Raw genomic sequence first — 26812 nt, 5'->3', positions numbered from 1 at the left:
AAAAAAACAAGTGCATTGGGGGTGGGGGGGCTGGGGGGTTGGGGGGAGTTAGTGAAACCATGGTCTAGAGAATAAACACATTTTAGGTGAGTTTAGAGTTTAGGTAGAATAATTAGAGGGAGGTGGTGTGGTGAGAGTGGATGTTCTGATTTGGGACAGTGTGGGGATTAAAAAGTGTAAACATGGGTTACATGTTGTATGGGTTACAGGCTGTATGGGTTACAGGCTGTATGGGTTACAGGCTGTATTGGTTACAGGCTGTATGGGTTACATGCTGTATGGGTTACATGCTGTATGGGTTACAGGCTGTATGGGTTAGAGGCTGTATGGGTTACAGGCTGTATGGGTTAGAGCCTGTATGGGTTACAGGCTGTATGGGTTAGAGGCTGTATGGGTTAGAGGCTGTATGGGTTACATGCTGTATGGGTTAGAGGCTGTATGGGTTACATGCTGTATGGGTTACAGGCTGTATGGGTTACAGGCTGTATGGGTTACATGCTGTATGGGTTACAGGCTGTATGGGTTACATGCTGTATGGGTTACAGGCTGTATGGGTTAGAGGCTGTATGGGTTACAGGCTGTATGGGTTACATGCTGTATGGGTTACATGCTGTATGGGTTACAGGCTGTATGGGTTACAGGCTGTATGGGTTACAGGCTGTATGGGTTAGAGGCTGTATGGGTTAGAGGCTGTATGGGTTAGAGGCTGTATGGGTTAGAGGCTGTATGGGTTACAGGCTGTATGGGTTACAGGCTGTATGGGTTAGAGGCTGTATGGGTTACAGGCTGTATGGGTTACAGGCTGTATGGGTTACAGGCTGTATGGGTTAGAGGCTGTATGGGTTAGAGGCTGTATGGGTTACAGGCTGTATGGGTTACAGGCTGTATGGGTTACAGGCTGTATGGGTTAGAGGCTGTATGGGCTACAGGCTGTATGGGTTACAGGCTGTATGGGTTAGAGGCTGTATGGGTTAGAGGCTGTATGGGTTACAGGCTGTATGGGTTACAGGCTGTATGGGTTAGAGGCTGTATGGGTTAGAGGCTGTATGGGTTACAGGCTGTATGGGTTAGAGGCTATATGGGTTACATGCTGTATGGGTTACAGGCTGTATGGGTTACAGGCTGTATGGGTTAGAGGCTGTATGGGTTACATGCTGTTTGGGTTACAGACTGTATGGGTTACAGGCTGTATGGGTTAGAGGCTGTATGGGTTACATGCTGTATGGGTTAGAGGCTGTATGGGTTACAGGCTGTATGGGTTAGAGGCTGTATGGGTTAGAGGCTGTATGGGTTACAGGCTGTATGGGTTAGAGGCTGTATGGGTTAAAGGCTGTATGGGTTACATGCTGTATGGGTTACAGGCTGTATGGGTTACAGGCTGTATGGGTTAGAGACTGTATGGGTTACAGGCTGTATGGGTTACAGGCTGTATGGGTTACAGGCTGTATGGGTTACATGCTGTATGGGTTAGAGGCTGTATGGGTTAGAGGCTGTATGGGTTAGAGGCTGTATGGGTTACATGCTGTATGGGTTAGAGGCTGTATGGGTTACAGGCTGTATGGGTTAGAGGCTGTATGAGTTACAGACTGTATGGGTTAGAGGCTGTATGGGTTACAGGCTGTATGGGTTACAGGCTGTATGGGTTAGAGGTTGTATGGGCTACAGGCTGTATGGGTTACAGGCTGTATGGGTTAGAGGCTGTATGGGTTACAGGCTGTATGGGTTAGAGGCTGTATGGGTTACATGCTGTATGGGTTAGAGGCTGTATGGGTTACATGTTGTATGGGTTACAGGCTGTATGGGTTACAGGCTGTATGGGTTACAGGCTGTATGGGTTACATGCTGTATGGGTTACAGGCTGTATGGGTTAGAGGCTGTATGGGTTACAGGCTGTATGGGTTACAGGCTGTATGGGTTAGAGGCTGTATGGGTTACATGCTGTATGGGTTACAGGCTGTATGGGTTACATGCTGTATGGGTTAGAGGCTGTATGGGTTACAGGCTGTATGGGTTACAGGCTGTATGGGTTAGAGGCTGTATGGGTAAGAGGCTGTATGGGTTACAGGCTGTATGGGTTAGAGGCTGTATGGGTTACAGGCTGTATGGGTTACAGGCTGTATGGGTTACATGCTGTATGGGTTACAGGCTGTATGGGTTACAGGCTGTATGGGTTACAGGCTGTATGGGTTACATGCTGTATGGGTTACAGGCTGTATGGGTTACAGGCTGTATGGGTTACATGCTGTATGGGTTACAGGCTGTATGGGTTACATGCTGTATGGGTTACAGGCTGTATGGGTTACATGCTGTATGGGTTACAGGCTGTATGGGTTACAGGCTGTATGGGTTACATGCTGTATGGGTTACAGGCTGTATGGGTTACATGCTGTATGGGTTACAGGCTGTATGGGTTACATGCTGTATGGGTTACAGGCTGTATGGGTTACATGCTGTATGGGGTACATGCTGTATGGGTTACAGGCTGTATGGGTTACATGCTGTATGGGTTACAGGCTGTATGGGTTACAGGCTGTATGGGTTACAGGCTGTATGGGTTAGAGGCTGTATGGGTTACATGCTGTATGGGTTACAGGCTGTATGGGTTACAGGCTGTATGGGTTACAGGCTGTATGGGTTAGAGGCTGTATGGGTTACAGGCTGTATGGGTTAGAGGCTGTATGGGTTACATGCTGTATGAGTTACATGCTGTATGGGTTACAGGCTGTATGGGTTACATGCTGTATGGGTTACAGGCTAAAAGAGGCTCTTAAATGTACAGGATACAGGATGGATGGCCTTATAGGCCTCCCGAGTGGTGCAGTGGTCTAAGGCACTGCATTGCAGTGCTAGCTGTGCCACTAGAGATCCTGGTTCGACTCCAGGCTCTGTCGTAGCCGGCCGTGACCAGGAGACCCATGGGGCGGCGCACAATTGTCCCAGCGTCGTCCAGGGTAGGGGAGAGAATGGCCGGCAGGGATGTAGCTCTGTTGGTAGAGCATGGCGTTTGCAACGCCAGGGTTGTGGGTTCGTTTCCCACGGGGGGACAGTATAAAAAAAATAAAAAATTATAATAATGTATGCACTCACTAACTGTAAGTCGCTCTGGATAAGAGCGTCTGCTAAATGACTAAAATGTAAATGTAAATGTAGTGTCAGTGTGGGAGAGGAATTCTCAGACTGTGGTATCTAATGCATTAGCAGACTCTAGTCTAGTTTACACCAACAGTTTACTGCGGTAAGGGTGTATTTCTACACCAATGGTCAGAGACCAACAGTAAATACATTCATGTATGTTGACATGCTCTCTGCTTACACCAGCAAAATTCACCCCAAAACAAAACCTTTTGGAGCTATCATACAACACAGATCCTGATCCTGATCTGACTCACTGATCTTCCACTGTAACCATTAACCAATTAACCAATTAACCAATCCCTGTCCTCTCTTCTTCTTCTGTTATTGCCTCCTCCCAGTAGATGTGACTCTGCAGCCCCGCCCTGTGGTGAGCAGGCAGTACTACACACCGCAGGGTGGCAACGGTGGGGGTGGCGAGGGTCCGGGGGTAAAGAGGCGGACGTCGGCCCCCCCAGTGAGCCTCGGTCTGGAGTCGCCCAGGTTCCACCCTCAGGCTAAGGGAAAGAACATCAGGCTGGACGGTCAGCTGAGAAGAGCTACCAGGAAGAACAGCTTCTGCAATGGCATCACCTTCAGCCAACGTCCTATTAGACTCTATGAGAAGGTAAGACCCCTGATTGTCTCTCCCCAACACTAACCCTAATATACCCTAACCCTGATCTACCTTAACCCTTGCCCTGATATACCCTAACTCTAACCCTGATATACCCTAACCCTAACCCTGATATACCCTAACACAGGCCAGGGGTAGGCAACTATAGTCAGCTGTTATTCGTGGGAATACTTGGGAGCAGATTTCCTAAATTAAACTAATTTTTTGCTGAATTCCTGGTGATTTGGGGACCCCCATAAAAATCCAGTCGCCGATCCCTGCACTAACACTAACATTTAGCCAAAGACCTGTTAGACTCTATGAGAAGGTAAGACCCCTCTCTGTCTCTCCCCAACTCTAACCCTAATATACCCTAACCCTGATACAGTGAGGGAAAAAAGTATTTGATCCTCTGCTGATTTTGTACGTTTGACCACTGACAAAGAAATGATCAGTCTATAATTTTAATGGTAGATTTATTTGAACAGTGAGAGACAGAATAACAACAAAGAAATCCAGAAAAATGCATGTCAAAAATGTTATAAATTGATTTGCATTTTAATGAGGGAAATAAGTATTTAACCCCCTCTCAATCAGAAAGATTTCTGGCTCCCAGGTGTCTTTTATACAGGTAACGAGCTGAGATTAGGAGAACACTCTAGTGCTCCTAATCTCAGCTTGTTACCTGTATAAAAGACACCTGTCCACAGAAGCAATCAATCAATCAGATTCCAAACTCTCCACCATGGCCAAGACCAAAGAGCTCTCCAAGGATGTCAGGGACAAGATTGTAGACCTACACAAGGCTGGAATGGGCTACAAGACCATCGCCAAGCAGCTTGGTGAGAAGGTGACAACAGTTGGTGCGATTATTCGCAAATGGAAGAAACACAAATGAACTGTCAATCTCCCTCGGCCTGGGGCTCCATGCAAAATCTCACCTCGTGGAGTTGCAATGATCATGAGAATGGTGAGGAATCAGCCCAGAACTACACGGGAGGATCTTGTCAATGATCTCAAGGCAGCTGCGACCATAGTCACCAAGGAAACAATTGGTAACACACTACGCCGTGAAGGACTGAAATCCTGCAGCGCCCACAAGGTCCCCCTGCTCAAGAAAGCACATATACATGCCCGTCTGAAGTTTGCCAATTAACATCTGAATGATTCAGAGGAGAACTGGGTGAAAGTATTGTGGTCAGATGAGACCAAAATGGAGCTCTTTGGCATCAACTCAACTCGCCATGTTTGGAGGAGGAGGAATGCTGCCTATGACCCCAAGAATACCATCCCCACCATCAAACATGGAGGTGGAAACATTATGCTTTGGGGGTGTTTTTCTGCTAAGGGGACAGGACAACTTCACCGCATCAAAGGGACGATGGACGGGGCCATGTACCATCAAATCTTGGGTGAGAACCTCCTTCCCTCAGCCAGGGCATTGAAAATGGGTCGTGGATGGGTATTCCAGCATGACAATGACCGAAAACACACGGCCAAGGCAACAAAGGAGTGGCTCAAGAAGAAGCACATTAAGGTCCTGGAGTGGCCTAGCCAGTCTCCAGACCTTAATCCCATAGAAAATCTGTGGAGGGAGCTGAAGGTTCGAGTTGCCAAACGTCAGCCTCGAAACCTTTAATGACTTGGAGAAGATCTGCAAAGAGGAGTGGGACAAAATCCCTCCTGAGATGTGTGCAATCCTGGTGGCCAACTACAAGAAACGTCTGACCTCTGTGATTGCCAACAAGGGTTTTGCCACCAAGTACTAAGTCATGTTTTGCAGAGGGGTCAAATACTTATTTCCCTCATTAAAATGCAAATCAATTTATAACATTTTTGACATGCGTGTTTCTGTTTTTTGTTGTTGTTATTCTGTTCCTCACTGTTCAAATAAACCTACCGTTAAAATTATAGACTGATCATGTCTTTGTCAGTGGGCAAATGTACAAAATCAGCAGGGGATCAAATACTTTTTTCCCTCACTATATACCTTAACCCTTGCCCTGATATACCCTAACTCTAACCCTGATATACCCTAACCTTAACCCTGATATACCCTAACCATGATATACCCTAACCCTAACCCTGATATACCCTGAGCTTGATATACCCTAAACTTGATATACCATAACCCTGATATACCCTAACCCTGTAATACTCTAACCCTGATATACCCTTACCCTGATATACCCTAACCTTGATATACCCTAACCCTGTAATACTCTAACCCTGATATACCCTAACCCTAACCCTGATATACTCTAACCCTGATATACCCAACTCCTAACCCTGATATACCCTAACCCTAACCTTGATATACCCTAACCTTGATATACCCTAACCCTGATATACCCTAACCCCGATAAACCCTAACCCTGATATACCCTAACCTGGTTGATATACACTAACCCTGATATACCCTTACCCTGATATACCCTAACCCTGATATGCCCTAATCCAAACCTTTAGTCAGCGACCTGCTCTACGAGAAGGTAACAACTCTGTCTGGAGACATCTCTGTCTTTCTCGCTCATTTCACTTTTGATTTCGATCTCTATCTCTCTCCATAGTTTCAAATCAATCAGCTAACTGTTCCATGAATGCTGTACACTGTTTCTCTGAGTCAACTTTCTGTATGTCCTGTATAAAAAGCACTGAGCGTGATCATGACAATCCCCACTCCTTCCCAGGTGTGTCTGCGTCTGTCCGGTGTTCACAACGGCTGGAGCGGCGCTCTGCGGTTCGGTTTCACTAGTCTGGACCCTAGCGAGCTCAACTGCTCCAACATCCCAAAGTATGCCTGTCCGGACCTGGTGACGCGGTCGGGTTACTGGGCCAAAGCCCTGCCGGAACGCCTGGCCGTTCGCGACAACATCCTGTCCTTCTGGGCCGACAGACACGGCCGTGTGTTCTACAGCATCAACGAGGGGGAACCCATCCTCTTCCACTGTGGTCTGAGTGCAGGATGTCCGCTCTGGGCCATCATAGACATCTATGGTCTCACCCAGGAGGTCACACTGCTAGGTCAGTCTCTGCCTTGTTAAATAGTATTTATATCTTAGGCTTCCACTAACAGCATGACATTGGCCCATCATTATTGTTGACCTGTCACAGAGACTTGTCGAGTAATTCCTTCCTGTCCAAAGGGTTGTTCTCTGAGAGAACTGTAGCAGCGCGATATTACACTGCAGCTGTAGAACAACGAGCGTAGGAGTCAGAGAGAAAGACAGTTCATCTCACATTATGGGGAGGTAATCCAGACGTGCTCTCCAACACTGAGAGAGGCCCGAGTCTGAGACAGGAGAAAAATAACCAAATAAAATCTAATTTTGTTTGTCACATGCTTCGTAAAACAACAGGTGTAGACTAACAGTGAAATGCTTACTGATGGATCCTTTTCCAACAATGCAGAGTTAAAGACAAAATAAAAAATTGTGACACGAGGAATAAATACGCAGTGAATAATGAGTAAAAATAACATGGCTATATACAGGAAGTAGAAAATAACATGGCTATATACAGGGAGTAGAAAATAACATGGCTATATACAGGAAGTAGAAAATAACATGGCTATATACAGGAAGTAGAAAATAACATGGCTATATACAGGAAGTAGAAAATAACATGGCTATATACAGGAAGTAGAAAATAACATGGCTATATACAGGAAGTAGAAAATAACATGGCTATATACAGGGAGTAGAAAATAACATGGCTATATACATGAAGTAGAAAATAACATGGCTATATACAGGGAGTAGAAAATATCATGGCTATATACAGGAAGTAGAAAATAACATGGCTATATACAGGAAGTAGAAAATAACGGTTATATACAGGAAGTAGAAAATAACATGGCTATATACATGGAGTAGAAAATAACGGTTATATACAGGAAGTAGAAAATAACATGGCTATATACAGGAAGTAGAATATAACATGGCTATATACAGGGAATAGAAAATAACATGGCTATATACAGGAAGTAGAAAATAACATGGCTATATACAGGAAGTAGAAAATAACATGGCTATATACAGGGAGTAATAACATGGCTATATACAGGGAGTAGAAAATAACATGGCTAAATACAGGAAGTAGAAAATAACATGGCTATATACAGGAAGTAGAAAATAACATGGCTATATACAGGAAGTGGAAAATAACATGGCTATATACAGGAAGTGGAAAAAAACATGGCTATGTACAGGGAGTAAAAAATAACATGGCTATATACAGGAAGTAGAAAATAACGGTTATATACAGGAGGTGGAAAATAACATGGCTATATACAGGAAGTAGAAAATAACATGGCTATATACAGGAAGTAGAAAATAACATGGCTATATACAGGAAGTAGAAAATAACATGGCTATATACAGGAAGTGGAAAATAACATGGCTATTTACAGGGAGTGTAAAATAACATGGCTATATACACGAAGTAGAAAATAACATGGCTATATACAGGAAGTAGAATATAACATGGCTATATACAGGAGGTAGAAAATAACATGGCTATATATAGGAAGTTAGAAAATATCATGGCTATATACAGGGAGTAGGAAATAACATGGCTATATACAGGAAGTAGAAAATAACATGGCTATATATAGGGAGTAGGAAATAACATGGCTATATTCAGGAAGTAGAAAATAACATGGCTATATATAGGAAGTTAGAAAATATCATGGCTATATAAAGGGAGTAGAAAATAACATGGCTATATACAGGAAGTAGAAAATAACATGGCTATATACAGGAAGTAGAAAATAACATGGCTATATATAGGAAGTTAGAAAATATCATGGCTATATAAAGGGAGTAGAAAATAACATGGCTATATACAGGAAGTAGAAAATAACATGGCTATATACAGGAAGTAGAAAATAACATGGCTATATACAGGAAGTAGAAAATAACATGGCTATATATAGGAAGTTAGAAAATATCATGGCTATATAAAGGGAGTAGAAAATAACATGGCTATATACAGGAAGTAGAAAATAACATGGCTATATACAGGAAGTAGAAAATAACATGGCTATATACAGGAAGTAGAAAATAACGGTTATATACAGGAAGTAGAAAATAACATGGCTATATACAGGAAGTGGAAAATAACATGGCTATATACAGGAAGTGGAAAAAAACATGGCTATGTACAGGGAGTAAAAAATAACATGGCTATATACAGGAAGTAGAAAATAACGGTTATATACAGGAGGTGGAAAATAACATGGCTATATACAGGAAGTAGAAAATAACATGGCTATATACAGGAAGTAGAAAATAACATGGCTATATACAGGAAGTAGAAAATAACATGGCTATATACAGGAAGTGGAAAATAACATGGCTATTTACAGGGAGTGTAAAATAACATGGCTATATACACGAAGTAGAAAATAACATGGCTATATACAGGAAGTAGAATATAACATGGCTATATACAGGAGGTAGAAAATAACATGGCTATATACAGGGAGTAGAAAATAACATGGCTATATACAGGGAGTAGAAAATAACATGGCTATATACAGGAAGTAGAAAATAACATGGCTATATACACGAAGTAGAAAATAACATGGCTATATACAGGAAGTAGAAAATAACATGGCTATATACAGGGAGTAATAACATGGCTTTATACAGGAAGTAGAAAATAACATGGCTATATACAGGGAGTAGAAAATAACATGGCTATATACAGGAAGTAGGTAATAACATGGCTATATACAGGGAGTAGAAAATAACATGGCTATATAGAGGGAGTGCCAGAACCGAGTCGGTGTGCAGGGGTACGAGGTAATTGAGGTAGATATGTACATATAGGTTGGGGTAAAGTGACGAGGCAACAGGATAGATAATAAACATCAGCTGCAGCAGGTAGCCATTTGATTAGCTATTTAGCAGTCTTGTTTAGCAGTCTGATAGCTTGGGGGGTAGAATCTGTTTAGGGTCCTGTTGGTTCCAGACTTGGTGCACCGGTACCGCTTGCCATGCGGAAGCAGAGAGAACAGTCTATGGCTTTTCTTTGACAATTTTTAGGGCCTTCCTCTGACACCGATACTGATACTGGTATAGAGGTCCTGGATGGCAGGGAGCACGGCCCCAGTGATGTACTGGGCAGTAAGCACTACCCTCTGTAGCACCTTGCAGTCTGGATGCCAAGCAGTTGCCATACCAAGCGGTGATTTAGCCAATCAAGATGCTCTCAATGGTGCAGCTGTAAAAAATGGAGGATCTGAGGGCTCATGCCAACCTTGTCGATGTGGATGGGGACTCCGCCCCTCCGTTTCCTGTAGTCCAATCAGCTCATTTGTCTTGCTGACATTGAGGGAGAGGTTGATGTCATGGCACCCCAATGCCAGGTCTCTGACCTCCTCCCTATAGGCTGTCTCATCTTCATCTGTGATCAGTCCAACCACTGTCGTGTCGTCAGCAAACTTGATGATGGCATTGGTCGTGCGTGGCCACACAGTCGTGGGTGAACAGGGAGTACAGGAGGGGATTAAGCACATACCCCAGAGGGGCCCCCGTGTTGAGGGTCAGTGTGGCGGATGTGTTGTTGCCGCTTGGGGGCGGCCCATCAGGAAGTCCAGGATCCAGTTGCAGAGGGAGATGTTCAGTCCCAGGGTCCTTGGAGGGCACTATGGTGTTGATAACATACAAAGAGAGATAAGACAACCAGGGGCCCTCTCTCTCTCTCTCTCTCTCTCTCTCTCAATCGCCCTGTCTCCGTCTCCTCTCCCTCTCTCTCCTCCCCCTCTCCCTTTCTCTCTCTCCTCCCCCTCTCCCTCTCTCTCCTCCCCCTCTCCCTCTCTCCTCCCCTCTTCCTCTCTCTCCTCCCCTCTCCCTCTCTCTCCTCCCCCTCTCCCTCTCCCTCTCCCTCTCTCCTCCCCCTCTTCCTCTCTCTCCTCCCCCTCTCCCTCCCTCTCTCTCCTTCCTCTCTCTCCTCCCCCTCTCCCTCTCCCTCTCCTCTTCCTCTCTCTCTCTCCTCTCCCTCCCGCTCTCTCCTCCCCTCTCACTCCCTCTCTCTCTCCTCCCCCTCCCTCCCTCTCTCTCCTCTCCATCTCCCTCCCTCCATCTCTCTCTCCTCCCTCTCTCCCTCTCTCTCTCTCCCTCTCCCTCTCCCTCTCCCTCTCTCTCCTCTCCCTCTCCCGCCTGCCCTCTCTCTCCTCTCCCTCCCTCTCTCTCCTCCCCCTCTCACTCCCTCTCTCTCCCTCTCCCGCCTGCCCTCTCTCTCCTCTCCCTCCCTCTCTCTCCTCCCCCTCTCACTCCCTCTCTCTCCTCCCCCGCCTGCCCTCTCTCTCCATCTCCCTCCCTCCATCTCTCTCTCCTCCCTCTCTCCCTCTCTCTCCTCCCCCCTCTCCCTCTCCCTCTCCCTCTCCCTCTCCCTCTCCCTCTCCCTCTCCCTCTCCCTCTCTCTCCTCTCCCTCTCCCGCCTGCCCTCTCTCTCCTCTCCCTCCCTCTCTCTCCTCCCCCCTCTCACTCCCTCTCTCTCCTCCCCCGCCTGCCCTCTCTCTCCTCTCCCTCCCTCTCTCTCCTCCCCCTCTCACTCCCTCTCTCTCCTCCCCCTCTCCCTCTCCCTCTCCCTCTCCCTCTCTCTCTCTCTCTCTGTGTTTATCGTTGGTCTGACCATGTTTGGTAAAGGCTGCTGGTGCTACTCAGTCAGGCGCCTCAGCTCATTGTATCAGACCTGGGTTCAAACACTATTTGAAATCTTTCAAACTCTTTTAGCATTTGCTCTAGTCTGCCTAAAGTACCAGATGGGCGGGGTTTGGACTTTTGAGACTATTCTATTTGTAACATTGCAACAGGCAAGCTCAATCTAGACCAGATAAAGTATTTGAAATTATTTGAAATTGTATTTAAACCCAGATTTCTCTGGTATCACCCTCACACAGTCGCCTTCAGCTAAGACAGAAAGGCTGTTAGTGCCAGAGTTGTGTATATAAACTCATAATGTATGGGGCAGTTCAGCCGTGCTTCCAATTCTAATGAAGCGCAGCCTACTTGCCGACATCAGGAGAGTGCAGATAGGAGCTGAGTGAGACGGTTATATTTGACGGCATCGCTTCAATAATTTAAGCCTTTAAGTGGCTCATAGCGCAAACATTTTAGGTTTCACTGAAATTGAGGATCTTTCTCAGTAGTGTTTCGCTGCTAGACATCACACTGTAGAAACGGAGAAAGGATTCTGGGTTTCAGGCTACTGTAGGAATAGTTCCCAGAACATACCAGAACATCTCCCTCAGCGCTGCTCTTCTCCCTCTAAAGCATGTTTGCATAGGAGTTGCTTAGTTTAGAGTAACATGAAGCAACCTCTATGGGTTTGTTTGTTCTCTACTAAACTCATGACTTGATTATTGTTGTTCTGCTTTGCTTGTCTCCAGAAGGAACAATGTTGCTAGTGAACACCAGTCTCTTTAATAGAACATACTGCTCATCTGCCCTCTCCCACCGACTTCTCTCTCTCTCTCTCTCTCTCTCTCTCTCTCTCTCTCTCTCTCTCTCTCTCTCTCTCTCTCTCTCTCTCTCTCTCTCTCTCTCTCTCTCTCTCTCTCTCTCCCCTTCTCTCTCTCCCCTCTCTCCCTCTCTCTCTCTCTCTCTCTCTCTCTCTCTCTCTCTCTCTCTCTCTCTCTCTCTCTCTCTCTCTCTCTCTCTCTCTCTCTCTCTCTCTCTCTCTCTCTCTCTCTCTCTCTCTCTCCTTCATGCTCTCTCTCGCCTCCATGCTCTCTCTCTCCTCCATGCTCTCTCTCTCCTCCCAGAGAGCAAGTTTGCAGAGAGTGTTGGGTCCAGTTGTCTGTCTGCGGCCCATCTCAGTGCCTACCTCCCTCAGAGCAGCCACGACTCCGCAAACTACAGCAACAACCAGCTAGAGAACAACCAGGCCGCCGCTAAGATGGCTACGTTACAACTCAACAGCCAGGCCACCGCTAATATGGCTACGTTACAACTCAACAGCCAGGCCACCGCTAATATGGCTACGTTACAACTCAACAGCCAGGCCACCGCTAATATGGCTACGTTACAACTCAACAGCCAGGCCACCGCTAATATGGCTACGTTACAACTCAACAACCAGGCCACTGCTATGATGGCTACGTTACAACTCAACAACCAGGCCACCACTAAGATATCTACGTTACAACTCAACAACCAGGCCACTGCTATGATGGCTACGTTACAGCTCAACAACTACAGCTCAAATACTGTAAGTTCTTTGTCTAACTATTCTGTCTGTATATTGTGTTTATAGACTATATATTCTGTCTGTATATTGTGTTTATAGACTATATATTCTGTCTGTATATTCTGTTTATTGTGGCAGCACCATGTCACCAGGTCAAATGCAAATGTACCTGGGGAATATAGGTGTTTCTGATTCTGACACTTTACAGCTCAACAACTACAGCCAGCTGATCCCCTGCTGTACAACATATTCCTCCTCCACAACATCATCATCATCCGTCCCATTCTCCGCCCCCCGGTTAGTCCGAGCCGGGCTCCCCTCACCGCTCGACACCGACCTCCACTTCCATCCAGTCCGCGGCCCCGACGTCATCCTGTCAGCTGACCGCACGGCAGTGTGTACCCACTTCCTTGAGTCTTCAAGGACGCTGGTGTTCTCAGATCGCCCCCTAAGGGTCAGGGAGACGCTCTACGTCGAGGTCGGTCATCTCGGCCTGCCCTACTTCGGGGCGCTCCTCTTCGGACTGACCTCCTGCGACCCAGGGTCCCTCCACGCTGGGGAACTTCCTGCCAACCCGGAGGTGCTGCTGGACAGGAAGGAGTACTGGGTGGTGTACCGCGGCTTTCCCATGCCGTGCTCCGGGGACGTGCTGTCCTTCAGCCTGACACCCAGCGGTGAGGTGCATCATGGGGTCAATGGGGCGGCCAGAGGGAGGCTGCTGTGTGTCGATTCATCACAAACACTCTGGGCCTTCTTTACCCTGCATGGAGCGGTCAACAGACTCAGGATACTGGGTAGGTTATACACATACAGTATATAATACTATACAACAGACTCAGGATACTGGGCAGGTTATACACATACAGTATATAATACTATACAACAGACTCAGGATACTGGGTAGGTTATACACATACAGTATATAATACTATACAACAGACTCAGGATACTGGGTAGGTTATACACATACAGTATATAATACTATACAACAGACTCAGGATACTGGGTAGGTTATACACATACAGTATATAATACTATAAAACAGACTCAGGATACTGGGTAGGTTATACACATACAGTATATAATACTATACAACAGACTCAGGATACTGGGTAGGTTATACACATACAGTATATAATACTATACAACAGACTCAGGATACTGGGTAGGTTATACACATACAGTATATAATACTATACAACAGACTCAGGATACTGGGTAGGTTATACACATACAGTATATAATACTATAAAACAGACTCAGGATACTGGGTAGGTTATACACATACAGTATATAATACTATACAACAGACTCAGGATACTGGGTAGGTTATACACATACAGTATATAATACTATACAACAGACTCAGGATACTGGGTAGGTTATACACATACAGTATATAATACTATACAACAGACTCAGGATACTGGGTAGGTTATACACATACAGTATATAATACTATACAACAGACTCAGGATACTGGGTAGGTTATACACATACAGTATATAATACTATACAACAGACTCAGGATACTGGGTAGGTTATACACATACAGTATATAATACTATACAACAGACTCAGGATACTGGGTAGGTTATACACATACAGTATATAATACTATACAACAGACTCAGGATACTGGGTAGGTTATACACATACAGTATATAATACTATAAAACAGACTCAGGATACTGGGTAGGTTATACACATACAGTATATAATACTATACAACAGACTCAGGATACTGGGTAGGTTATACACATACAGTATATAATACTATACAACAGACTCAGGATACTGGGTAGGTTATACACATACAGTATATAATACTATACAACAGACTCAGGATACTGGGTAGGTTATACACATACAGTATATAATACTATACAACAGACTCAGGATACTGGGTAGGTTATACACATACAGTATATAATACTATACAACAGACTCAGGATACTGGGTAGGTTATACACATACAGTATATAATACTATACAACAGACTCAGGATACTGGGTAGGTTATACACATACAGTATATAATACTATACAACAGACTCAGGATACTGGGTAGGTTATACACATACAGTATATAATACTATACAACAGACTCAGGATACTGGGTAGGTTATACACATACAGTATATAATACTATACAACAGACTCAGGATACTGGGTAGGTTATACACATACAGTATATAATACTATACAACAGACTCAGGATACTGGGCAGGTTATACACATACAGTATATAATACTATACAACAGACTCAGGATACTGGGAAGGTTATACACATACAGTATATAATACTATACAACAGACTCAGGATACTGGGTAGGTTATACACATACAGTATATAATACTATACAACAGACTCAGGATACTGGGAAGGTTATACACATACAGTATATAATACTATACAACAGAGTCAGGATACTGGGCAGGTTATACACATACAGTATATAATACTATACAACAGACTCAGGATACTGGGAAGGTTATACACATACAGTATATAATACTATACAACAGACTCAGGATACTGGGTAGGTTATACACATACAGTATATAATACTATACAACAGACTCAGGATACTGGGAAGGTTATACACATACAGTATATAATACTATACAACAGACTCAGGATACTGGGAAGGTTATACACATACAGTATATAATACTATACAACAGACTCAGGATACTGGGAAGGTTATACACATACAGTATATAATACTATACAACAGACTCAGGATACTGGGAAGGTTATACACATACAGTATATAATACTATACAACAGACTCAGGATACTGGGAAGGTTATACACATACAGTATATAATACTATACAACAGACTCAGGATACTGGGTAGGTTATACACATACAGTATATAATACTATACAACAGACTCAGGATACCGGGTAGGTTATACACATACAGTATATAATACTATACAACAGACTCAGGATACCGGGTAGGTTATACACATACAGTATATAATACTATACAACAGACTCAGGATACTGGGTAGGTTATACACATACAGTATATAATACTATACAACAGACTCAGGATACTGGGTAGGTTATACACATACAGTATATAATACTATACAACAGACTCAGGATACTGGGTAGGTTATACACATACAGTATATAATACTATACAACAGACTCAGGATACTGGGTAGGTTATACACATACAGTATATAATACTATACAACAGACTCAGGATACTGGGTAGGTTATACACATACAGTATATAATACTATACAACAGACTCAGGATACCGGGTAGGTTATACACATACAGTATATAATACTATACAACAGAATCAGGATACCGGGCAGGTTATACACATACAGTATATAATACTATACAACAGACTCAGGATACTGGGCAGGTTATACACATACAGTATATAATACTATACAACAGACTCAGGATACTGGGAAGGTTATACACATACAGTATATAATACTATACAACAGACTCAGGATACTGGGCAGGTTATACACATACAGTATATAATACTATACAACAGACTCAGGATACTGGGCAGGTTATACACATACAGTATATAATACTATACAACAGACTCAGGATACTGGGTAGGTTATACACATACAGTATATAATACTATACAACAGACTCAGGATACTGGGTAGGTTATACACATACAGTATATAATACTATACAACAGACTCAGGATACTGGGTAGGTTATACACATACAGTATATAATACTATACAACAGACTCAGGATACTGGGAAGGTTATACACATACAGTATATAATACTATACAACAGACTCAGGATACTGGGCAGTGCCTTCGGAAGTTATTCAGACATTTACATTTACGTCATTTAGCAGACTTACAAATTGGTGCATTCACCTTATGATAGCCAGTGGGACAACCACTTTATATATATTTTTAAAATATGAGTATATTTTTAATTTTCATTTGTTTTATATATAATATTTTTTGGGGGGGTGGGGTAGGGGGTGGGTAGAAGGATTACTTTTATAATATCCCAGGTATTCCTTAAAGTGGTAGGGTTTCAAGTGTCTCCGGAAGGTGGTCAGTGACTCCGCTGTCCTGGCGTCGTGGGGGAGCTTGTTCCACCATTGGGGTGCCAGAGCAGCGAACAGTTTTGACTGGGCTGAGCGGGAACTATGCTTCCGCAGAGGTAGGGGGACCAGCAGGCCAGAGGTGGAAGAACGCAATGCCCTCGTTTGGGTGTAGGGACTGATCAGAGCCTGAAGGTAAGGAGGTGCCGTTCCCCTCACAGCTCCATAGGCAAGCACCATGGTCTTGTAGCAGATGCGAGCTTCAACTGGAAGCCAGTGGAGTGTATGGAGGAGCGGGGTGACGTGAGAGAACTTGGGAAGGTTGAACACCAGACGGGCTGCAGCGTTCTGGATGAGTTGTAGGGGTTTAATGGCACAGGCAGGGAGCCCAGCCAACAGCGAGTTGCAGTAATCCAGACGGGAGATGACAAGTGCCTGGATTAGGACCTGTGCCGCTTTCTGTGTAAGGTAGGGTCATACTCTGCGAATGTTGTAGAGCATGAACCTACAGGATCAGGGCACCACTTTGATGTTAGCGGAGAATGACAGGGTGTTGTCCAGGGTCACGCCAAGGTTCTTTGCACTCTGGGAGGAGGACACAACGGAGTTGTCAACCGTGATGACGAGATCATGGAGCGGGCAGTCCTTCCCCGGGAGGAAGAGCAGCTCCGTCTTGCCGAGGTTCAGCTTGAGGTGGTGATCCGACATCCACACTGATATGTCTGCCAGACATGCAGAGATGCGATTCGCCACCTGGTTATCAGAAGGGGGAAAGGAGAAGATTAATTGTGTGTCGTCTGCGGAGCAATGATAGGAGTGACCATGTGAGGATATGACAGAGCCAAGTGACTTGGTGTATAGAGAGAATAGGAGAGGGCCTAGAACTGAGTCCTGGGGGACACCAGAGGTGAGAGCACGTGGTGCGGAGACAGATTCTCGCCATGCCACCTGGTAGGAGCGACCTGTCAGGTAGGACGCAATCCAAGAGTGAGCCGCGCCGGAGATGCCCAACTCAGAGAGGGTGGAGAGGAGGATCTGATGGTTCACAGTATCAAAGGCAGCAGACAGGTCTAGAAGGACAAGAGCAGAGGAGAGAGAGTTAGCTTTAGCAGTGCGGAGAGCCTCCGTGACACAGAGAAGAGCAGTCTCAGTTGAATGACCAGTCTTGAAACCTGACTGGTTTGGATCAAGAAGGTAATTCTGAGAGAGATATTAGCAGAGTTGGCTATAGACGGCACGCTCAAGAGTTTTGGAGAGAAAAGAAAGAAGGGATACTGGTCTGTAGTTGTTGACATCGGAGGGATTGAGTGTAGGTTTTTTGAGGAGGGGACATAGCCAGCGGACAAGGATGAGTTGATGAGCGAGGTGAGGTAAGGGAGAAGGTCTCCGGAAATGGTCTGGAGAAGAGAGGAGGGGATAGGGTCAAGCGGGCAGGTTGTTGGGCGGCCGGCCGTCACAAGTCGCAAGATTTCATCTGGAGAGAGAGGGGAGAAAGAAGTCAAAGCATAGGGTAGGGCAGTGTGAGCAGGATCAGCGGTGTCATTTTACTTAATAAATGAGGATCGGATGTCGTCAACCTTCTTTTCAAAATGGTTGACGAAGTCATCCACAGAGAGGGAGGAGGGAGGGGGAGGAGGAGGAGGATTCAGCTGGGAGGAGAAGGTGGCAAAGAGCTTCCTAGGGTTAGAGGCAGAGGCTTGAAGTGGTAGAAAGTGGCTTTAGCAGCAGAAACGGAGGAAGAGAATGTAGAGAGGAGGGAGTGGAAAGATGACAGGTCCGCAGGGAGTCTAGTTTTCCTCCATTTCCACTCGGCTGCCCAGAGCCCTGTTCTATGAGCTTGCAATGAATCGTCAAGCCACGGAGCAGGAGGGGAGGACCGAGCCGGCCGGGAGGATAGGGGACAGAGAGTCAAAAGATTCAGAGAGGGAGGAGGGGAGGGTTGAGGAGGCAGAATCAGGAGATTGGAGGGAGAAGGATTTAGCAGAGGGAAGAGATGATAGGATGGAAGAGGAGAGAGTAGCGGGAGAGAGAGCGTGAAGGTTGCGACGGCACATTACCATCTGAGTAGGGGCAGAGTGAGTAGTGTTGGAGGAGAGCAAGAGAGAAAAGGATACGAAGTAGTGGTCGGAGACTTGGAGGGGAGTTGCAGTGAGATTAGTAGAAGAACAGCATCTAGTAAAGATGAGGTCAAGCGTATTGCCTGCCTTGTGAGTAGGGAGGGACGGTGTGAGGGTGAGGTCAAAAGAGGAAAGGAGTGGAAAGAAGGAGGCAGAGAGAAATGAGTCAAAGGCAGATGTAGGGAGGTTAAAGTCACCCAGAACTGTGAGGGGTGAGCCATCCTCAGGAAAGGAACTTATCAAGGCATCAAGCTCATTGATGAACTCTCCAAGTGAACCTGGAGGGCGATAAATGACAAGGATGTTAAGCTTGAATGGGCTAGTGACTGTGACAGCTTGGAATTCAAATGAGGAGATAGACAGGGGGAAAAGAGAGAATGTCCACTTGGGAGAGATGAGGATTCCTGTGCCACCACCGCGCTGACCAGATGCTCTCGGGTATGCGAGAACACATGATCAGACGAGGAAAGAGCAGTAGGAGTAGCAGTGTTTTCTGTGGTAATCCATGTTTCCGTCAACGGCAAGAAGTCGAGGGACTGGAGGGTGGCATAGGCTGAGATGAACTCTGCCTTGTTGGCCGCAGAACGGCAGTTCCAGATGCTGCGGAGACCTGGAACTCCACGTGGGTCATTCACGCAGGGACCACCAGATTAGAGTGGAAGCAGCCACGCCGTGTGAAGCGTTTGTATGGCCTGTGCGGAGAGGAGAGAACAGGAATAGACAGACACATAGTTGACAGGCTACAGAGAAAGGCTACACTAATGCAAAGGAAATCGGAATGAAATGAACTAAGCATCTGGGAAAGCGAGAGAGCGGGGCCTCCCTCACTTACGTTTCACTGAAACACTCAAATATACCTCTCCCAACTTCCACTTTAGAATAATAGACTTTAGTTAGCGTCTGGTCTGTTAGCGATGTTACCAACCAGACTAGTTATGTCTCTTAGCTCTAGTTAGTGTCTGGTCTGTTAGTGATGTTACCAAACAGACTAGTTATGTCTCTTACCTCTAGTTAGTGTCTGGTCTATTAGCGATGTTACCAAACAGACTAGTTCTGTCTCTTGCCTCTAGTTAGTGTCTGGTCTATTAGCGATGTTACCAAACAGACTAGTTATGTCTCTTACCTCTAGTTAGTGTCTGGTCTGTTAGCGATGTTACCAAACAGACTAGTTCTGTCTCTTGCCTCTAGTTAGCGTCTGGTCTATTAGCGATGTTACCAAACAGACTAGTTATGTCTCTTACCTCTAGTTAGTGTCTGGTCTGTTAGCGATGTTACCAAACAGACTAGTTATGTCTCTTAGCTCTAGTTAGTGTCTCGTCTATTAGCGATGTTACCAAACAGACTAGTTATGTCTCTTACCTCTAGTTAGCGTCTGGTCTATTTGCACTGCCCCCCCACCCCATCCTTTTTACGCTGCTGCTACTCTGTTAAGTATTTATGCATAGTCACTTTAACTCTACCCACATGTACATATTACCTCAACTACCTCAACTAGCCGGTGCTCCCGCACATTGACTCTGCAACGGTACCCCCCTCTATATATAGCCTCCCTACTGTCACTTTATTTTACTTCTGCTCTTTTTTTTCTCAACACTTTTTTTGTTGTTGTTTTATTTTTACTTTTTTTGTTTAAAATAAATGCACTGTTGGTTAAGGGCTGTAAGTAGGCATTTCACTGTAATGTCTGCACCTGTTGTATTCGGCGCATGTGACCAATAAAATTTGATTTGATTTGATTTGATTTGATCTATTAGCGATGTTACCAAACAGACTAGTTCAAACCCCTTGACTTTTTCCACATTTGTTACGTTACAGCCTTATTCTAACATTGATTAAATTGTTTTTTTCTCTCATCAATGTACACACAATACCCCATAATGACAAAGTAAAAAAAGGTTTTTATAAATTTCTGCTAATTTATAATAAAACCCCTTCCGGAAATATCACATTTACATAAGTATTCAGACCCTTTACTCAGTACTTTGTTGAAGCACCTTTGGCAGCGATTACAGCCTTGAGTCTTCTTGGGTATGATGCTACAAGCTTGGCACACCTGTATTTGGGGAGTTTCTCCCATTCTTCTCTGCAGATCCTCGCAAGCTCTGTCAGGTTGGATGGGGAGCGTTGCTGCACAGCTATTTTCAGGTCTCTCCAGAGATGTTCGGCTCTGCCTGGGCCACTCAAGGACATTCAGAGACTTGTCCCGAAGCCACTCCTGCGTTGTCTTGGCTGTGTGCTTAGGGTCGACCTCATGGCTTGGTTTTTGCTGTTACATGCATTGTCAACTGTGGGACCTTTTATAGACAGTTGTGTGCCTTTCCAAATCATGTCCAATCAATTGAATTTACCACAGGTGGAATCCAATGAAGTTGTAGAAACATCTCAAGGATGATCAATGGAAACAACATGCACCTGAGCTCAATTTCGAGTCTCATAGCAAAGGGTCTGAATACTTATGTAAATAAGATATTTCTGTTTTTCTGTTTCATACATTTGCTAAAATTATGGGGTATTGTGAGTACATTGATGAGTATTTTTATTTATTTAATCCATTTTAGAATAAGGCTGTAACATAACAATATTTGGACAAAGTCGAGGGGTCTGAATACTTTCCGAAGGCACTGTATACTATATCATATAGATACTGTATATAAATCTAATACTCAGCAAAAACCAATGTATCACAGTCACTCTGGCCCTTCTTTACTCTGCATGGAGCTGTCAACAGACTCAGTCCAGCAATGTTTTCAGGTGCAGGGTACTAAACATCCAGTAAATCAGCACAAATCCCATACCCATATTGAATGCTTGTACCGTATGGGTTATCCAACGGACAAAGGATTGGTCAGAAATGATACCAGTACACAGTAGTCACACCCTCAGCTTCCTGGATTCCAACAGCCCCTTCAGTTCCCAGTTCTCTTTCTTTCATTCTTTCCCAGACCCAGAGGAATGCTGGTCCGTAGTGATGAGGCCCCCATGGTCCTCTCTGGGTTATTTTAGGACCTGACTTATCTGCCCTCTCCCACCGACTGCTCCCTTATAAACTCTCTCTCTCTCTCTCTCTCTCTCTCTCTCTCTCTCTCTCTCTCTCTCTCTCTCTCTCTCTCTCTCTCTCTCTCTCTCTCTCTCTCTCTCTCTCTCTCTCTCTCTCTCTCTCTCTCTCTCTCTCTCTCTCTCTCATTACAGCTCTCTAGGGGCTTGTTAACAGTGTAAAAATAACTCCAATAAAAGTATTTTCCTTTAAATGTTTGAAATCTAGCCGTCAGATTACGTAATGATACAAATATCTGATGTAGTGTTATTAGCTATCGTATGACTGTACTGAACAGATGAGTTATGTGATGTGATGCTTTACTGCTGCAGTAACAAGGGAATGTATGTAAATGTTTATCAGTGATGACCATCTCCTAACGCTCATCACCCACGATGCAGTTCATCAGTCTGTCATTGCTCTGTTGCTGTTCTGTATAGCCGTTTATACTGCCACTAGGTCTCTCTCTTCAAAAAGAGATGTAACCCTCTTCTAACCAAACTCGGATATAGAACGAGTCCATATTTCTTTCCTTCTCTTGAAAAAGAGATCATCTGAATTCTAAAATGTAAAGTCTAAAGTTGTCAAAGTTAAAATAGAAGGTAACACGTGTTTGTGTGTTTGTCTGAGGTCAAATAGATTGTATGGCCTGGATTCATTCTGATCAGCGGTAGATCCATCCACATTATAGCGTGCTTGACATTTAAAGGTAATTTCCGACTGAGCCGACATATGCAGCGCTTACCATGAATGCGGTCTCCACGAACGCGGAGCGTGACAAAGTGGGATTGAATCCTAACTGATGTTTACTGTGTGTCTCTTTGTTCCAGGTACGCTCCAGTCCTCCCCCTCCTCCCCCTCCTCCCCCTCCTCCCAGAGCAGTAGTAGTGGTCCAGATGACAGTGATTCTGACCCGGCCTTCAGCGTCAACAGATCCTCCTCTGAGTCCTCCCTGGGTCAGTTACACACGACCGTGATCACACACACATAAATTTGAAGGCTCTATGTAACTGTTATAAAACTCAATTTGCTCATTTTAAGATGTTTATTAGCTCTTTCCCAGAGCCTCCTCTCGTTCTAACACCTCTCCTATCTCCATCTCCTCCTCAGTGACGGCCTCCAGCTCCCCTCTCAGCCCCCCTGTCTCCCCCCCCCTGTCTGCCCCGGAGCTGCCTGGTGGTAAAAACGGGGAGTGCACCGTCTGTTTCGACCAGGAAGTGGACACGGTCATCTACACCTGCGGTCACATGTGTCTTTGTAACGACTGTGGTCTAAAGCTGAAGAGACAGGTCAATGCCTGTTGTCCTATATGCCGCAGACCCATTAAAGACGTCATCAAGACATATAGACCATGAGGGGAAAGAGACTGGGACCTTACTGCAGGCAGGCTAGAGCAGGGGTATTCAAATACTGCTGGTTTTCTGTTCTACCTGATAATTAATTGCACACCTGGTGTCCCAGGTCTACATCAGTCCTTGCTTAGAGGGGAAGAATTTTTAAAAAGCAGTGGAACTGGCTTTGAGGTCCAGATTTAAATTTGAGGGCTATGGAGACAGACTGAACACTATTGCAACAGGCCCATCAAGGTCATCATCAAGACCTACCGTCCATGAGAGGAGAAAATACTGGGACCGGCAGGCAGGGCGCTGTCTCCACCCCAGACACGTCTCTTACCAAGCTGGACACTCTACACTACAGCAGGTCCATCAAGGACCTCCCTCATCAAGACATATTGACCCTGATAGACACACTCCTGCTGTAGACAGAGACACACTGGACACAATGCAGCAGGCAGGCAGGGCCCTGAAAGAGGATAGGCAGGCAGGGCCCTGAAAGAGGATAGGCAGGCAGGGCCCTGAAAGAGGATAGATAGGCAGGGCCCTGAAAGAGGATAGGCAGGCAGGGCCCTGAAAGAGGATAGGCAGGCAGGGCCCTGAAAGAGGATAGGCAGGCAGGGCCCTGAAAGAGGATAGGCAGGCAGGGCCCTGAAAGAGGATAGGCAGGCAGGGCCCTGAAAGAGGATAGGCAGACAGGGCCCTGAAAGAGGATAGGCAGGCAGGGCCCTGAAAGAGGATAGGCAGACAGGGCCCTGAAAGAGGATAGACAGGCAGGGCCCTGAAAGAGGATAGACAGGCAGGGCCCTGAAAGAGGATAGATAGGCAGGGCCCTGAAAGAGACAGACCAGACAATGCTGCAGCCCTGGTGGGTGACAGATAGACTGGACATTACAGCAGTAGAGACAGACAGACAGGCTGGACATTACAGCAGTAGAGAGAGACAGACAGGCTGGACATTACAGCAGTAGAGAGAGACAGACAGGCTGGACATTACAGCAGTAGAGAGAGACAGACTGGACATTACAGACAGACAGCAGACAGACCCCTGGACCCAGACATCGTCTGTCTGTCTATGACAGCCCCAGGTAAGGCACAGGGAGGCCTGTATGCCACAGTCCTTTGTTTTGTAGGTGAATGTTTCAAGCTAGGTTGGGTGTGGACAAACACTAATCCACAACCAGACATATTGTAGGGCCTGTGTTAGGTTATCTACAGGACTAGTGTGGACGCTTGCGTGGGAGACTTTTGCCTGAAAAGACTGGCAGAGTCAGACTTGACAGAGACTCTCTCTCTCTCTCTCTCTCTCTCTACCTGAGACTCGCTCTACATTAGCTGAGGGAGGCAGGGCTACAATACTTGTTGCTATGACATGTTGCTATGAAGTAGCCTCTACCTGAAGGAGGTGTGTTGCCATGACGAAGCCTTGCACCTTTCCTTTTCCTGTTTGTCTGTCTGTCACATGGTTTTCTAACTGTGTGGTTTTAACTGAGGGGACTCTTCTTTGTCAGTATCAAGTAACTTCTATCTTTGTGCCTTAGACAATGTTTGTCCAATGTCTTTATGTCCAAGTTCTAAATATGACGGCAATCCTATTTGTAAATAAAAGTGTTGTGGGGTTAACGAAGAAGCCCATTGGTCACGGCAGACAGCTTATGCAAAATAAGAAGAGACTGTTTATGTAATGTTTGTAAATGAGAAAAATATATAACCTTATGTTGGCGTGTTGTATGTCTGACTACCTCTGGAGGAAGATCTGATCACAATGAGATCACAATGTGTCTTTCTACATCGGTCAGAGAATGTGGGCACAATCAGAATGTGGGCACAAGATCAGGACAAAGGATGGAAGTCAGAACCAAGTATTAACGTGGCTTCTGTGAGAGGAAAGATGAAGGATGCATTTAGTCCATTACTTTTAACAAGCTGGTTCTAATCCAGCCTTTCCCTTAGCAACTTTCTCTTTTCTGTTCTATGACTAAAATGTAATGTAAATGTATTTAGTTAATTCACCCCTAGGGGGCAGCCTCTGCAATGAGAAGTGATAACCATCCTAAATCAAGAGAATGCACTATGGCAATCACAACATTTCACTTGACCTTCTTTATTTTAAAGGACATCGTTTTCCATTCCCACTGTACGTTTGTAGGAATCATTATGACAAAAAAAAACACCCAGATGTCAATGGTGCTGCAGAACCAGTTCCTCCACAATTCAGCCTGTCATCCAGAACCTGCCAGTTCACAGGGAAACAACAGAACCTGCCAGATCACAAGGAAACAACAGAACCTTCCAGTTCACAGGGAAACAACAGAACCTGCCAGATCACAAGGAAACAACAGAACCTTCCAGTTGAAAGTGTTGTGGGGTTAATTAAGAAGCCCATTGGTCGCAGCAGACAGCTTACGCAACAAAATAAGACTGTATAAAAAAAAAAAAATAATGAGGAAAAGATACAGTTGAAGTCTGAAGTTTACATACTCTTAGGTTGGAGTCATTTAAAACTTGTTTTTCAACCACTCCATAAATTTCTTGTTAACAAACTATAGTTTTGGCAAGTCGGTTAGGACATCTACTTTGTGCATGACAAGTAATTTTTCCAACAATTGTTTACAGACAGATTATTTCACTTATAATTCACTGTATCACAATTCCAGTGGGTCAGAAGTTTACATACACTAAGTTGACTGTGCCTTTAAACAGCTTGGAAAATTCCAGAAAATGATGTCATGGCTTTAGAAGCTTCTGATAGGCTAATTGACATCATTTGAGTCAATTGGCGGTGTACCTGTGGATGTATTTCAAGGCCTACCTTCAAACTCAGTGCCTCTTTGCTTGACATCATGTGAAAATTAAAATAAATCAGCCAAGACCTCAGAATTTCTATGGGTAGCGTCGCTGCACAGCTATTTTCAGGTCTCTCCAGAGATGTTAGATCGGGTTCAAGTCCGGGCTCTGGCTGGGCCACTCAAGGACATTCAGAGACTTGTCCCGAAGCCACTCCTGCATTGTCTTGGCTGTGTGCTTAGGATCATTGTCCTGTTGGAAGGTGAAACTTCGCCCCAGTCTGAGGTCCTGAGCAGGTTTTCATCAAGGATCTCTCTGTACTTTGCTCTGTTCATCTTTCCCTCAATCCTGACTAGTCTCTGAGTCCCTGCCGCTGAAAAACATCCCCACAGCATGATGCTGCCACCACAATACTTCACCGTAGGGATGGTGCCAGGTTTCCTCCAGACGTGACGCTTGGCATTCAGAGTTCAATCTTGGTTTCATCAGACCAGAGAATCTTGTTTCTCATAGTCAGAGTCCTTTAGGTGCCTTTTGGCAAACTCCAAGTGG

General features: G+C 45.0%; 1 protein-coding gene across 2 annotated transcripts in view; it reads left to right on the top strand.

Moving 5' to 3' along the window:
• Nucleotides 1–24425, top strand: part of neurl1b (neuralized E3 ubiquitin protein ligase 1B) — a 38594-nt gene extending 14169 nt beyond the window's left edge. The window contains exons 2-7 of one of the 2 annotated variants that reach the window (XM_041869871.2): nucleotides 3477–3739; nucleotides 6418–6751; nucleotides 12501–12946; nucleotides 13134–13719; nucleotides 22970–23095; nucleotides 23250–24425. In XM_041869871.2, the coding sequence (XP_041725805.2) occupies nucleotides 3477–3739; nucleotides 6418–6751; nucleotides 12501–12946; nucleotides 13134–13719; nucleotides 22970–23095; nucleotides 23250–23494 (2000 nt within the window). In that variant the 3' untranslated portion in view covers nucleotides 23495–24425. Of the gene's footprint in view, nucleotides 1–3473; nucleotides 3740–6417; nucleotides 6752–12500; nucleotides 12947–13133; nucleotides 13720–22969; nucleotides 23096–23249 lie in introns of both variants that reach the window. The other variant, XM_045212552.1, reaches the window with a different exon arrangement.
• The last annotated feature ends 2387 nt before the right edge of the window (nucleotides 24426–26812 follow it).

Source organism: Coregonus clupeaformis, unplaced genomic scaffold (genome assembly GCF_020615455.1).
Source record: "Coregonus clupeaformis isolate EN_2021a unplaced genomic scaffold, ASM2061545v1 scaf0022, whole genome shotgun sequence".
NCBI classification, from domain to species: Eukaryota; Metazoa; Chordata; class Actinopteri; order Salmoniformes; family Salmonidae; genus Coregonus; species Coregonus clupeaformis.
Note: the sequence above shows the minus strand (reverse complement) of the source record. Positions and strands in the feature narration are given on the sequence as shown.